The sequence below is a fragment of the Colletotrichum scovillei genome (assembly GCF_011075155.1).
Source record: "Colletotrichum scovillei strain TJNH1 chromosome Unknown Contig00012, whole genome shotgun sequence".
Taxonomy (NCBI): domain Eukaryota; kingdom Fungi; phylum Ascomycota; class Sordariomycetes; order Glomerellales; family Glomerellaceae; genus Colletotrichum; species Colletotrichum scovillei.
The window spans coordinates 893,449-909,391 of record NW_023336270.1 but is presented as its reverse complement, the minus strand read 5'-3'; the positions used below and the strand labels follow the sequence as shown (position 1 = coordinate 909,391).

At 48.6% G+C, this 15,943-nt stretch overlaps 2 protein-coding genes and 1 further gene across 2 annotated transcripts; 2 read left to right on the top strand and 1 right to left on the bottom strand.

Annotated features, from left to right (window-relative positions):
- Nucleotides 1–5,580: 5,580 nt before the first annotated feature.
- HER10_EVM0004661 (six-hairpin glycosidase) lies at nt 5,581–7,710 on the top strand (the record flags this gene model as incomplete). The annotated part of the gene is made up of 2 exons (XM_035474297.1): nt 5,581–6,607; nt 6,692–7,710. 2 exons carry the CDS (start codon nt 5,581–5,583, stop codon nt 7,708–7,710), a joined length of 2,046 nt encoding a protein of 681 aa, XP_035326157.1.
- Nucleotides 7,711–9,823: 2,113 nt separating this feature from the next.
- Nucleotides 9,824–10,964, bottom strand: HER10_EVM0005844.
- Nucleotides 10,965–12,657: 1,693 nt separating this feature from the next.
- On the top strand, nt 12,658–14,841 carry HER10_EVM0007124 (uncharacterized protein; the record flags this gene model as incomplete). Its single annotated transcript, XM_035476690.1, has 2 exons — nt 12,658–12,771; nt 14,707–14,841. 2 exons carry the CDS (start codon nt 12,658–12,660, stop codon nt 14,839–14,841), a joined length of 249 nt encoding a protein of 82 aa, XP_035326226.1.
- Nucleotides 14,842–15,943: the final 1,102 nt, after the last annotated feature.

Genomic DNA, 15,943 nt, shown 5'->3' with positions numbered 1-15,943 from the left:
GATCAAACTCCTTTTTCTTCTCCACCGCCTTCAACATCAGGTTTTCCTGAAATGTAAGTTCCTTCGCTGTTCCTGCAAAGGCCATGAATTAGAAACGGATTCTTAAACAATTATTGGATAGACAAAGAAATGACTCGAACCTACGTGCAGATGTTTTGGCTCTTGTTTTGAACCACGAGCTCCCTAGTTTCATACCGCTGAATGGGTGAATGTAGTCGAAAAACGATGGATTCAGACTCCCCACCAATAAACGTTTCTCTGCTGCGCTCACTATATACACACTTCTTAGCAAATTCTGCGGCCATTCAGCAATTATCGAGAGGTAGAACGCACTAGGGGTCTTTGATGTGTCATGGAGGGTGCCGGCGGAAAAGATGAAGTCCCACTGCGTGGTAGGTTCCCGGGTGCTATTGAACACCGCATCGACAACGTACACTTCCTCTACCAGATGGTACCCCATGAGGTCGCTCGGCATCCATCTCCCGCGGATTATCCCACGGCAGTTCATAGGCTCGCCGTTTGGAGATATTAGCTTAGGACAACCGTTCCCCGGGAGGTCATCGTTGACTAGGAAAGCCTCCCAATCCGCCCATGTCGACGAAACAAGATTAAACCCATGCCATCTATCTCTGGGATGTATCAAAAGAGATAGCCCAGGAATTTGATTGAAGAATCCATCTGATGCGTGGTGTTTCCCGGAAACATTCAATTCTGAGTCGTTGGTGCCGCCTGAGACGTGGTTGCAAATATTTCGATCTACAATTTTTGTGAGCTTCGGCATTGCTGAGTTCATGGTTGGATTCCTGCAGAGTGCTGCTTTAAAGCCTCTAATACCGGCACTTTGCCCTGAAAACCGGACTGAGAGACGCAGCTGCTGCATAAAGTCGGCATACTTGAATCCCCAGCCGAAACCTCGTAGCTTGCGTACTTCCGCATAACAGATATACGGGCAGGTGAGACTGATAGAGGAACTCTCGTTGAGCTTTTGTTGAATTGTGTGTTCTAGGTCGTTCCGTAACAGCCACGTATGAGCAAGGTTATCGATACGAGGAACGCCACCCGTCCTCGCTGGACCAAGATACTGCAACTGTCCTTGCTGTCTCCAACCCTTGAACACTTCTGTCTCTCCTGAATATGTCACGATGACTACCCATTCCTCAAGGCCAGGCAGCTTTTCATATTCGTAGATTGGTTGAACATGAGTGTAATCCGGAGCCCTCTGGCCCAAGCCCTCATGATGCTGTCAGAAGGTCAGCTATTACAATATACGATGACACAGAATGAATAATCTCCTACCTGAGGGGTCTGCCATTTTGATGCCACCAGTTCTCGTGGAAATACCCAGAGTCTGTTCTCGACATCCGGCGAGGTTAAATCTGGCTTGATGCCCCGAGGTACAACTCTCGGTATCCATCTCCTACTTCGCTGATACCTACTTGCACAAGTATCGGGCAAATCGCTTGCGTTGTTATGACCTGTTTGGTGGTCTGTATCCGCAGCGCCTGACTTGAGTAACTTGCAGAAGTGCGATTCTTCCACTGATTTGATCAGCGCAGCTACCTGAGCGCTTTCTTCTCCATTTTCAAGAATGGTTGCTATTGGTACCCGAATTTTGACTTTGCAGTTTTTCACAACCATGCAAATGGGGTAGTTTTCGAGCGTTTCTGTCAGTACCACTTTCTGCCAATGAATGTTGTCAATGTCGCAGAGATAAAGTTGGCTATCCTTCCAAGCAAATGAAGGCGGTGCGATCAAAGAACGTAATGTATCATGGAAGCTGTTCGTGGAGTCTTTCCACTCTTCGAGCGCCCGGCGTTTTCTCTCGTCACCAGCTCCTTCGAATTCACCACCACCTTCGTCTTCATCGTCGTTAATGTTCTCGCATTTGTCTCCAGTGCCAACTGAAGCATAATTCAGGGGTTTCTTCGAGGCCTTTTGAGAGCGGAGAATAGTCTCGAGCAGAGATGCAGCTTCCACCTCTCTGCCTGTCCGAGTGTAGTGCTTTGAGAGGATGTCTACAGTCTTTACCGAGCGATAGTCATTCTCGCCAAAGAGTTGTGCTTGTATCTCATGCGTGCGTCGAAGAATTTCTTCGCCTAAGTTCACTCGACTTTGCAACTCCATACTCTTGCCACCTTCATGCAGATACCATTCCCCAAGATTCTGGTAGAACTGGACGACATCGTTGTAATCGCCCTTTCTTACTTCGGAGAGGCCTTGTAAGATGATAGGGTGTTGACCTGCACATCTCTCACGCGATAGTGTCGGATCGATGTATAGTTTCGCCAGTTCTTTGACAATATGCGGTCTCCTTTCATCTTGCAGGTAGGATGGCTGGCTGTCAATCTGGGTGAGAATTCGACTATATATGGTAACAGCGGCTCCCAGCCCGTCTGGGGAGTACCATTTGACGACGTAGTCACCCAGAGTCCGGAGTGCATCGATGGCGGTCGAGCTGAACGGGCTTTGTATTCTTCCTATAGCATCGCGCAGTGTAGAAGACATGTACTCGGCGTCTTGAAACCACCACCAACTAGCCCTGTGTGATGGCTCCCGCAATTCATCAAAGTGCTGTCTGAAGATAACATTAATCTTCTGCAGCGCTGCCCGAGAGAGTGAGGATTCCCGAAGTCTGTGTCTTTTCAACTGGAGGCGTATAATCTGGATACTCGGAGCGATTGCTTCGAACAATGGGTCTGAACCCTGCTCTTCGCTGGCGAGATAGATCCCGGAGTGTTCCATTCTCGGAATTGCGGTTCGGACCGGTCCGTGCGGAGGTTGGGAACTTTTTTGGGTCGTCGATCGTGAAATGTACGTACTTAGTTAGGTACGTTCACCTTGGTCGAATCAAACCACGCTGCCGGATACTGAGAAAGACGGAACCTCTGCTAACAATCGTTCAAAGAGGAATCTTGAGGATATTCTTGTCAAACTATCAGCTTTCAAAGTCTCTCAACCAAAGAAAGGTATGTCGAAGGAAATTTCTAGTGCGCGCATGTAGATGGATAGTTTTGAACTCCTGACTGGCATCCGGGCCTAACAATTATACCCGATCTCAATTGGACTGACACTAAACCCCAGCCCCTGCCGAAGCCAAGAGATCAGAGATTGATGTGCATATCATGTCCATGTTACCCCGCTCCCGTAGCACGGTCGAGAGCCTTCTATGATTCGGGGCGACCAATAATGGCGAATCGCTTCGGCTTGCCTAGCAGCTAGCCACGCATATTGCCCTTGGATACTCTCAATGGCGCGATGACTTGGAAAATCTGCGACAATATTGCATCTTCGGACCTCTTCAGGCCTCCGTCTTAAACTCAGATTGGTGAATACAAACCCCAGTGTGGGGATGTCGGGTACACTTCAACGTCAGCTGGAGGTCTACATGTCAATCACCGATGCGGGCTGTGATAGAAAGAGCAGGAGGAGCCGATTAAGAAGCGGTGTCCATGGCATCAGATTCAGTGATGGGCAATTCCGCTCTTCCGGCTCACATGAAGTACATGTACTCACCCGGGCTGCCCCAAAAAGAAACGAATCCAAAAGTACTCATATTCGCTGGGCTCGCAGGCTTGGCCCATACGTGTGCAATCAAATCATAAACATGTTTCCAGACCCCACTGCTCTGACTGTTTCGGTGACAGAAACATCAAGATTTCTCAACTAATCAGTCTTTGAGTTCTCGACATGGCAACCCCAAATTCTACGAATAACACGGAGCTTGGGGAGATACCTCGCCAACTCGGATATGGCGTTGTCGCAGACGCTATGAGTGCATCTCAAGACCTAATGATGTAAGCGAAGAATAGAGAAGATATTCCTGACTTACTACATGACGTATTGTGAGCTAACCCATTTGTGACTTGCTCAGCTTCCGTCGTTTTGGCTGCCTCAACTCACGCAACTTACTCTACATGCAGACAGAGTTAGCTTACCTCGAATCTAAGATTGTAATGCTCGACCAATCTCTCAGTGACACAAGCAAGGGACTCACAAGCTGGCAAGTGCCGCGATCATGGGACGACTTAGTCGGAAGCGAGGACGGGTCCGAAGGGAGTGAGCAATTCAAGATCGTGAAAGAGATACGACACAAGCTAGAGAAGTACAGTAAGTATTGACATCCATATTCAGCCAAGCCTCAAGTGACGGCAAAGGTGCGCTCATCATCTAATCAGGGCGAAAGATAGTGCTTTGCAATGCCAAGTCTCCATTCAAGCGCTGAAGAAACCAAAGAGGAGGGCCTGGAAGGTCTTGAATAGATATTTTGAGGATGATATTTCCAACATGATGCCTGATGACAAGGCTTTTCTTCGTGAAGAGTTTTTCGACGATCTGGTGGCTCTTGGAGAAGCACCCTCAGACCCGATGACAAACTTCATCATGAAATTCTTTGCTCGATTGTTTCAGAGCCAGGTAATTGCGTCATAAGAGGTATGTTTTTCAATCAGCGAACAATTACTGATGTTTGCTATCATACTCAGGAGGATCGATCACGAACCCGAGGCAAATTGAACTTCACATCCGACGATCGCATACGGAACTTCGTTCGCATTCTTGCAGTCATCGTGTCATCTGTATTACCAATCCTGTCAATTGTTGCGCTTTACTTCATCAAGTCACAGATTGCTCGCCTCTGCACGATTGTCGGCTTTTCGGCCTTGTGTTCTTTAGCACTTTCGGTACTCACTGATGCGCGCAACGCCGAAATTATCGCCACCACTGCCGCGTGAGTAGTTGGTGTTTTATTTGGTATCCTTCATTCAAACTGACTATCGATGCACAGATATGCTGCGGTTCAGGTTGTTTTCGTCAGCGGGGACGTTTCTTCATAGGGAATTTAAGCAATGCCGTTGAGGATGGAGTCTTCACAAGAGCTTCTGGCACTGCTCGGTCTCTTATCTCGCCTTTGTCTCTGCCCCTGACCCAGAATTGGCTAGATATAAAATCCAGTGCTTATAGCTATCTCAATCGGCACTAATTGTCGGGCTCAGCTCGTGCAAACTATGGTCATCATTGTTCTGCTACTTGCCAAGGGGTTCTTGAGGGCAAAATACCGGGCTTCGGAGTAGATCTCGCGGCAAAATGAAGTATAGCGGGATCTCGCGGTGAGATAAGGCGAAAACCGAATACACATTCACCCACGTAACGGATAATCTTAGCAAGTGACAAGATAAATGAGACTTGGATTTTGCCTGCAGGTTTTCCCGATGGCATGTTCTTGCCGAAGACCAGCCATCTTTCAATCGGATTGCTGCCTCTGCAGAGCTCTGCACCGCAATGTCCTGGGCTTGTCCGATAGCAGATTCGGATAGCTCCGCATCAATCGCCCCTTCGGTTCCCTCAACTGAACTCTCATCGCAAGCTTCTGATTCATTAGTCTGCATGGTAGCTGCTTGACCCTGTTTAGATCTAGCTGTTTGTACCATGATATCATGCGCCTCGGTCGAACGCAGCGCGAAAGCGTTATTGGCAGATGCTAGAACGCATACAAATAGAAGAGCAATAACGAATAATGATGAGTAGAAGCTCTATAGTCTACTAGTAAGGATATACTGTATTGAGATTTAGCTGACTTATAAGATGAAAGCTACTCTCCTCCTTTGTCTCAGCGTCGTCGTCGCCGCGGCCATTGATCTGGACAGCCATGATTTTCGCATAAGCATCAACGACAAGACCGGTGCCATTGACAAAATCACCGATCCACGCTTCGAAAATGTCATGAACTGGGTCAGTACCGGTTCTAACGCGCCCTGGCTCCCGACCGGAAGTCGGTGGGGTCTAGGCTACGCAGACTTGGGCCAGTATTCTCTCCACCGCAGTTTCTGGAACTTCCCTCGGATCACGAAGCACGACAACACCATTGACGCAGTTTATAACGCTGGACCAATGGAACTTTGGGTCAGCCGAAGCATCAACCACGCAAATCAATCCTTCACTGAGTCTTATACTTTCACGAACAAAGGCGCCACACCTCTCAAACTGGACAGCCGAGGAACAACATCCTTGGCCATCTACACCCCTTTCAACGATCATTATACAAACACGAGTGATTGCGTTGAGGCGCGCTCACATGCTCATGTCTGGGCGTTCGGGGGAGCTTCTTCCTGGGTCAAGTTGACCCAGATGGGCGGGAAGTATCGGAATCTCGGATTTGTCTTGACCCATGGCGCCTTGGTGGGTTACAGCATCGAGGCGCGCGATCCCGTTACGCTGTCTAACACGCGTGGCGTCTTCCTACTTCATCCTTCCATTCCCACTCTGGAGCCAGGCGCATCGAGTACGATCGCCTGGACGTGGTTCTGGCATAGCGACTGGGAGGATTTCTTCAAGCAGAGCGCCGTGCACTCCGAGCAGTTCGTACGGATCGAGACAGACAACTACACAACCATCACCAAAGAGACAGGCTCCATCTCCCTCACTGGTGCTCCTGTCAACGCCAACACGAAAATCAGTGGCCAAGCAGTGCAATGTGACGACGACAAATGCTACTACAACTTCACCGCCGGGCGTCCAGGCCGGACGAATCTCGTGGTCACCACGGAGAATGGCTATAATTCTACAATTTTTCTCAATGTCGTCCCAAGGTACGACGACTTGATTGCTAGCCGCACTCAATTCATCATCGAGAATCAGCAAGACCTTACACCCGACACACCAGCTGAGGGAGCCTAATGTGTCTTCGATAACCAAGCTAACGCTCTGGCGACGTGGGATACATCCACAGACCGGAACCCCGGCCGCGAACGTGTGGGAATGGGCATCCTCATCGCACGCTGGTTAAAGAAGGACCCGGAGAACTTTGAATTGCGACAGTCTCTAGAGAAGTACTACACTTATGTGTCGACCAAGCTACAGGAAGAGAATGGGTTTGTCCGTGATAGGCCAATCGGGGTGGATGGCAACAAGAAGCGACTCTACGACTGGCCCTGGGTCCTCCAGTTTCACATTACAGTTGCTGCTCTCGACCTTAACTTGACCGGGACAGTAGCGGAGAAGACACCGCTTGAGCGCTTTATGCTCACCCTGGAGAACTTTTACGCTGAAGGTGGCGGCGCATTGTACGCCATCGGCCTCCCCATTCTAGAGAGCCTGCGCGCACTAGAAAAGCACGGAAACAAAGAATGGCTAGAGAGGGCTAAGGAGTTGTTTCTCGCCCATGGAGGGAATATTGCGAAGCAAGGACTCGACTACCCGTCGTTCGAGGTCAACTTTGAACAATCCATTGTCGCCCCCGCCGCTGTCATGCTTCTTGAGCTCTGGCGCTATACAGGCGATGACAAGTGGCTGGAAGCCGGCAAGTTACATCTGGACACCCTTCTGCTCTTTGCGGGCAAGCAGCCCGACTATCGCCTCCACGACGTCGCGATCCGCCACTGGGACGGCTACTGGTTCGGTAAAGATCGTATGTGGGGGGACACGTTCCCTCACTACTGGAGTACGTTGAACGCCATCGCGCTGCATCACTATGGCAAAGGCTTAAAGAACGACACCCAAGGCGAGGCGGCGTTGGCCTTGAAGGCGGCCAACGGCATCATTCGAAACAATCTTGCTTTGTTTGAGGCGAATGGGCGCGCTTCGTGTGCGTACATTTACCCGACTTCCGTCAATGGCCGCGCTGGGAATTACAAGGATCCGTATGCAAATGATCAAGACTGGGTGTTAGCTCACCTGCTGCAGATCGAGGAGGACAATGCCTTTGATGAAGAGTGAGTCGGCGCGACACAACGACAGGGGTTTAACAACACAGCGTACCTAAGTTCAGGCGATGAGGTTGTTCTTTTTATGCGAATTCCGCAGTTTTCAATAAAGGGTGTGGACGAAACCTCTATGCATCATCCACATGTGACTGCTGGAACTCAATTGAAAATTGGCTTTGGAGGACTAGTTGACCGCTACGGGATCATTGGGGGACAGAATCCATGTACATATTTCAGTTCCACAGTGTATACAGGTATCGTATCTGAAACTCGAGTCATACGATCCACTTTAAAACGCGAATATAAGTAGCTTCGGTAAAAGAACGTATACCAAGCTGAGATTCTCAATCTGAAGCAAGTGCGATATGCCAGTCGGATCTCGTGCTATTGCTGCAACAACAAGATATTGCATCCAGACACTTGATTTTCCCACCAAGAGGTAGAATGCTACTATCGCCAGCTTACACCCGAGCCTTAACAGTACACGTCTTTTCTTCTCCGTTTCTTCTATATCCTCGATTTCTGCATCCCCTGTACACCCTAGTGAACGTGTTTTGTTAATAATAATGATGCAAATGCCGAAGAAGGCCACCAATAAGACTCCATGGAAAATTAGGATATCCATGGTGTACCGCTGCAAGTCATTGCTCGCTGTTTCGCGTTCCAGAATATTGTATAGAAGTTCGCATATGGGAAGGAACATCAGGAAATATCCAGGCAGGAAGCCAAGCAGACATATCGATAACGAAACCTGAGTGTTGCGGTCCAGGAGGGATATCAGTGTATCAGCCGCTGCTTCCTTTGGTGGTGTCACGCTTATTCCGCTTCCTTCGCTGTCTTCGTTCGGTTCAATCTGCGTAGGAGATGAGTCTCTAATGAATTCGGAGAGAAGGGTTGCTTTCTCGGTGTGATCGTTAAAGTTGTAGTCCACTTCCGTTACTGCATCAATGGATGTTGAAGGTTCCGCATTGACTGGCAATCGACAGAAAGCCTCAGGACCGCGCTCGATTTCTTCATCCCTCACGACTTCGGTCTCGCTTCCTTCCTCAGTTTCATTATTCTTCTCTTTGGAAAAGAAGAGAATTAAGAGTGCCACGAAGATCATCCAATGGTTGATTACGACGGTCATTGTGCTTCCCTTCATCAAATCCCTCATGGCTCTTGAATCGGTACGAGGTAACTGTATGAATACCATGAGGAATGGAGTTGCTACCCATGTGATTGCGAAGTATGCGCAAATAATCTTTTTCCATCGCAGTTTTCTGGCTGGGTTGAGAGGGGACTTCTTAGCGAGGAGCATGCAACATATGTATAGGTCGATTGCTGTATTGACAAACGCAATGTAGCCGAAGGGTAGATAGTAGTGCTTTAGGCTTCCCTCGAACTTAGTCAGGTCTGATACTTCTGCAGTTCTATTGGCTGTTGTGAGGTTTGCCATGCTGAGAATTGGAAGGTAGTTTAGTTGTTAGGCGTTGGAAATCGAGCAGTTGCATAAGTAGGTATTTTTAATTTCGAAAGAGGTCTTCGTTGCTTCTTAGATGCAAGCGTCAGAATTAATAACGCTAGAGCTACTCCGGTTCTTTCCAGTTATGGTCTGTTGGTTTGTCTTACACCCTACCTAGTCCAATTGCAAGGCTGACTGTCTGCCTGTCATCCGATGCCTGTACCTAGCTGTTGTCAGGCCATAGTCGCTCCAATAAACAGGCAGCAATGCAGCCAAGAAGGCATCGCCACAAAAAAAGTGGAATCTTTTGCCCTGCACCGCCCTTCATCTCGACAAGCTTGACTTTGAAACGAATCAACCAGCCTCAGCCGGGGGGAATACATCATCTATGGTAAACTTTGACAATTGTTGTCAAGCATCTTTCATCCTCGCTCCAAATTCTCTTCTGTCCTAACATTACGCCGTTCGGTTTTCAGTAGATAGCTTTATGAGTCGACAAATAGCAGGTCACCTAGCCTTCGAAATGATCCCAGTTTACCTTCTCTACTTATCTTTACTACCTCTTGTTCCTGTATCGAATGCGTTTAAGGCGGTCTAGGTTGCTTTTACTAACAGGCAAGTACAAACAACTTTGACAGGATCAAAGTTACCAGGCTGAGATTCGAAACGTCCCCAAGATGCATTAGCCCATGTGTATCCTTCGCCGCCGCAGCAAGTACGAAATATCGACACCAGTCAGTGACCATCCCTGCCAGTATTCCTACAGCAAACATTGCTGTTTCTCTGACTTTCTTTGCTTCTGCGGCGCGCCTCTTTTCCTTTTCTTCGTTGTTGACGCTCTCTTCGTCCTGAGACTTCGCGGCACCCTGGGAAAAGTAGTTGAGGATGCAGGCGAGATTGATGACGAGAACTAATCCGTAGACAATACCGAAGAGAATAAGGCTGTCTCTGGTTTCGCGCTGTTGTCTGGTGTCATTGTTCTGTCGGTCTACAAAGATGCACTTTGCAAGGCGTATTGCGCCCCACAGCATCATCAAGTGGCCGGGAGACAGGAATGCAAGGCCCATCAACATACTCGCGAGCCCCTCTGCTACTGTCTCTTCCTTCTTTGGAGTTTCTGCACCAGTGGTATCAGTTGTGGGAACTTCTTCAGTCGTCTGAACGCCTGGGATCTTGTTGGTAAAGCTCTTCAGAAACCCAGTCTTTTCTGACGTCGATACCGCTGTACTAGTTGATGTATTCGATCGCGTGGACTCTGTCGAGGGACGGGGGGGAGGACTGTCCTTGGCGTCGGTCGGTACAGTGGTGTCGGGGTTCTCTTTGACGGCTTGATCTTCGCTCTTGTTCTTCTTCTTCTCCGTGTCGTCCATGGCATTACTCTTCATCATCCAAAGAATTGCCCCCTGTATGATGACTGTCGCAACAACTTGTCCGATTGCAATGAGCTTAAGATTTCGGTCCTTCATTTTAGGTACTTTGATAGCGGCAGCTGTCACCAGATATATGGTGTATGCGAAGCCTCCCAGGCAGACGAGCGTCTTGTGCTTGATCTTTCGGGTTGGATTGATGGGCGCATTGCCGGATAGGATGCAGAACCAAATGTAGCATCCGATAACGTTACTGATCCATGCAATGGTACCGTAAGATAAGAAGAAATGAGGAAGATCTCCATCGATGGAGAATGCGCTGCCGAGCGTCATGTTGCATTTGACGTTCCCATTATTGTCATCTATGCAGATGGATTGATAACTGTCTGTGCCACAGACCGTCACGAGCGAGCCCGCGTAGTCAATAGAAGAACACCCTTTCGTGCCGTCAAACATTTTGAATAGCGGTTGATTCTTTCTTATCAGTGGAAACTCATACAGAGGTCTGGTGCGACGTGAGACGAGGGAAAACAAGGATTTAAATCAAAGGCGAATGTGTTCAGCCTCATTTTAGGCTTTGGCCCTGGGGTGGCCAGCAGCCCCCATCATTGCAGCAGCGGTCAGCCGGCCGCCTAACAACAGGAATGTGGCAACTTCCAAGGCAGAATCAGCTCAATGTATCTAGTGTTGCCTGATCCGGACTCAAAGCACAGCCAATGATCGTAGTCAGGAGACGATGATTGTGGGCTGTGTCGGGAGATCGACGGCGTCCAAGCTCGCTGACCAATGGTGGGCTGCCTAGCCTCACCAATCAAGTAAAAAGTGCATCCTTCGACACAGCTCACGCTGTTTCGGGCGTTATATCCAGTTCAAATCGCCAGCTGATAATCTTACTAACTGCTACGCCTCATGGAAAGATTGTCCAAGGCCTTGTCTACTCTGGGCGGCTGGGAACAGTGTCAAGCCCTTCTTTTTTTTCCATTCGGCACACTCAGCACATGAAAAAGACATTTAACTAAAGCCCAGCGATTTCTAGGTCCATTCGTGTTCGTGTAAATTTGACCGCAGGAAATGGCCCTCAGTGGCTATGTCAAATTAATCGTGGTCATTGGCTTTGGCGCCCACAACAGAAGCTCTAATACCGCACTGAATGGAGTAGCATCACCACTTCCGAGAAGGCCTGGAATAGAAGCTTAAGAGAGCGTTCAATTGTTTCAATGACCACGAATCTCAGATTTAGAACGTTACATCGTGTGTCTTCTGTTAGAGTTTCACATTGAAGTAAACCCAAATTGCAAGTGCTGAAAAGAGGTGAACTCGCCGGAATGGTAAAACCCCAAACAAAATTCATAACATGGTGATTATAGACGTACAGCTTCAAGACATCGTCTAATTGCCAAAATATATAAGTGGGAACAGCGGATCAAAACTCGCTTTCGCGTTCCGCGGAGCCGGCTGGGGTGAGTAAGTGGGTAACGGAAATGAAGTACGGACACCCTCTTAAAGTAGTAACTTCCCTCATCCTACCCTAGAACGGGGAGATTGCTATTGCTTACGGAAATATTTTGGCACACCATCCTCAACGAATGGCGGAAGCTCGATGCATCGCTCATGATTATTAGATCATGGTAGCGTACCCTGCCTGGCGTAAAGCTCTGCCTTGGCCTTGCCGCTTGAGGTTCTGGTACTTCAGCATGTCAAATTTTCCCGCCAGCTTCTGAGTATGGTTCGTTGGGAATCTATCCAAGGTAACTTTGAGCGTCTTGATCTATGGCACTTGTCGCCCATTTATGTTGAGTTCTGAGGATCGTCGTCGTAACTGTTCTATGTTTTGTGTAGCCAAGAGAGTTTAAGAGCCACTTGCGGCAATATAATCTAACATGCTTTCGTATAGTATCCATAGTATTCTACATTGAGTATATTTCATTGAGTAAGATTTCTGACCAGTCCTATAATCTTCACAAACTGCCGAAAGTCCGAGTTTACCATATCGATGCAGTGAAATGTATTCATGCAGGTATCAGTCCGAAAAGTACAAATTGTGGTCGCGCTCTTGAATTCAAGTCTAGACAAATCCCCCTGACCACTCACCTTTTCTTATCAACAAAATTCCATCTACCAATATTACCTATTTCATAAGTTCGCCACGATGAGACTCATTGCTCTTCTCTTTGCGGTAACTGCAAATGCATTTTTGTTGAACTGCGATGGCGGAACCGCCGGTGACGGAGGCTGTGAAGCAAATGGCCTTCACACCTATTGTGTAAGTGTTAAGTCAAACCCCCCACTTCCTGGCACCCCCCTGTTTCTGGCACCCACAAAAACGATGGGATCACAACCCAACCTCCTCATTACTATTAACTATTGATCCTCAACCACACCCACTACAATACAACTGCCAGCCTCACTAGGGCATTCAGAGTCGCTGGATTCAGCCGTAATAACCTCCTTTTCACCCGCTTCGATTTGAGCCCGATGGATATCCCTGATGTTCGCAAACTTCGTGTTGGGATCGATCTGAACAGTCTTCCTCTTCCTAACTGCAGCGTTGGTAACTTGAGCCCTCAGGTGAGCCAGCTGCTGCTGGGCAGCTGCCAGTTGCCAGGCCTGCTCTGTGAAGCCTTTTTTCACCTTCCTGAACAGCAGCCGTTGAGTGCTGGTATCATTGTCGAGTTGGGTGTATAAGTGCAGTTGACCGCTGAGCTCTGCCAGCTTCCTGGGTGTCGACCAGACCACTGCAGAGGAAGCAGAATCCCATGGCTCAACAGGGTAGTTTGTTGACCATTATGGCATCGCTTTTGCCCCGACTGGTTGGTTTGGGTGTGGTGGGCAGCAGAAGGCTCAGGTAATACCATAGGGTTCATCAGGGCTTAACCATCGCTACAGGGTGTAGACCAGTCCACTTCCAACTTCTGATGTTCGAGACTGATAGACCAGCAAGTCGAGCCTTCTGGTAACAGTCCAGGAAGTTCCTTTTACCTATAATGGTAGAGTCGTTCCATTGAGACAAGTAACCGAGCTCCTTCCGATAGGCTGACTTAACAGGGCTGAAGACAGACTGGTCAAGTGGCTGGAGGACATGAGAGGAGTGTGGTGGTAAGAACAGTAAATGGATATTGTTAATATAGCAATTCCACATGAAGTCTGTCGTCGTATGACTCCCATGCCCATCCACAATCAACAGTCGAGCCTCGCCCTCAGCCTCGGGCATAGTCTGTGGGATAAACACCTTCTCTAACCATTCAATGGCAGTTAAGTCTGTAGTCCAGCCATTATCTGTTGCTGTAAACTCCCACCCATCGTATGGAACCAGATGTAATGGAAACCACTGTTGTTGGACCGTCTTCCCTTGAAAATGATAAGAGGACGAAGTGCCCTACAAGGCTGAGATACACTCAATGATAGAGACCCATGCCCTCGACCCAGGTTGTTTCTTGCGAACAGACGTCGTCTCAGCCATGCCCAGCACTAACCCATTAGCTCCTGACCCTCGAGGATGCCAGTCTCATCCATATTATATCTGTTGGCTGGTTTGATGTCCTTGATCTCAGGGATAGCAAGGAACTTAAACCAGTTCCTAATGACCTCAGTAGATGCCCCATTAACGCGTCTAGAATCGATGGAACGACTTCTCTGAACCTTAATGATAGGGTTCCTTCTCACGAAGGCATAGATCCAGCCTTTTCTAATGGTTTGGTATCCCCAGCAGCAGCCAGAACTCGCTCTGCGAATTCCTTCACCTGTTGGTGCGTTGGTGCGAGGCCCAGCGAAGCCTGAATGCGAACCCATTGTGCCAGCCTCTCCTGGTCAGGAGACAGCCTCTGCCAGTCAGCAAAAGCCACTTTCCTAGTCTGACCACCTTGGAGACGTAGTTGGAGGGTTGATCGTGGTATCCCATACTCCAATGAGGCTCTCTTTTGACTCTTGCCGTTTGAGATGTCCTCGAGAGCCTGACGAAGCTGATCTTCGGTATATTGAGGCATTAGATATAGAAGAAGGTATGTGCAAAAAATGAGCCCATTTGGACTCGAATTGAAAATGTTGTGATAAAAGGAGGTTGGGGGTGGGCATTGCGTTGTGGTGGATTTTCGCGTTTTTGTGGGTGCCAGAAACAGGGGGGTGCCGGGAAGTGGGGGGTTTGACTTACCAGGCTGGTTTTTTTTTTTAGCTCGAGTAGCGTACTGAAATACATTCGCAGTGCAATGAATCTTTTGAGACTCCGGTGTACGTTCACGTCCGCGACGTCACCGTTCTGTCGAAGAATCCTCAGGGCAACAGTGACTGCAAGCCTACGGGTACCAACACGGCCGGGAGAGTTTTCTGTGCTGCATAAGCTCGGCTCGGTGAACCGTGCAGATAACTTGGCGCTATTTTTCGAATTCTCTAGGTACTCACTTAGGCAAGAAGGGTTTTAGTTTCACAATAACAATTGACATTGAGCAACTACTGAGTACCTATTTTGCCCTTCATTGGCTGCCCCAAATCATAGCAACAACGGTGGCATAAGGATGACAACATACTTGCCTTGCGTTCAAATCAATCTTGATGAGCGAATAATGTCTAAAGTCTATCCTAGAGTTTGTTGGCATACTAACAAAGATTAGGAAGGTTACATTACTACGAGCTCGTATTGCTCTAGCCTCCCCTCAGACAAAGCTGCACTTTCTCGCTTATTATGTCTACAAGTTGTCTTCATCACGCTCTTCCAAGAATTCACTAGTGCCAACGGCACAGCACACTGAGAATACGTGAGCCTGAGCTACCTTTAAGGTACAACCAACCTGCCGTCAACCGCTTATACGGCAACTAGTTTGTCAAACAGAAGAGGGGTTGGTCATCATTATTACCGCAAAGGCTGCACTTCCTACAGTTGTGATTGACGTTTTGATTTCAGTTCCTGACCAATTAATAGATCCTAATGCGACATAGTCTCTCTTTGAGAGGGCATCGCGAATCAGAGTGCAGCCTCATACTGAAGTAACTAGTTCCCTAGTCTTGGAGGGGCTGAGAACACATGAATAACATGGCCGTGCTCCGTTTGGAGACTTTTAGCAACCTCCAAGAATGTTTCTTCACCGAGTAACCGAGGTACTGGTTCTTCTTTACAAAGGCAATGAAGCCTCGGGCGGCGGGGCCTTACTTTGCGCGGCAACAATCTTGAACAGATTCTTGCGGCGATTGATCCCGCCGTTGTATTTACATGACCCTGAGCTGAGCGGGGTATCAGGCAGCAGCGTACCGAACCTGCAGGTCACTGGAGAGGTTTTGGAACTAAGCAGCTTGAGGCAGAGTCTCTGCCAAGACATCGAATCGCAATCGTGCCCTCATCCGCCACGGGAACGGCCCGAGTCTGGCTTTCAGCTAAGCATTTTCCAACTTCAGCCGAGCCAATCGGCCGCAACCGACCTGCATGGTGACCGATCACTCTCTTTGCA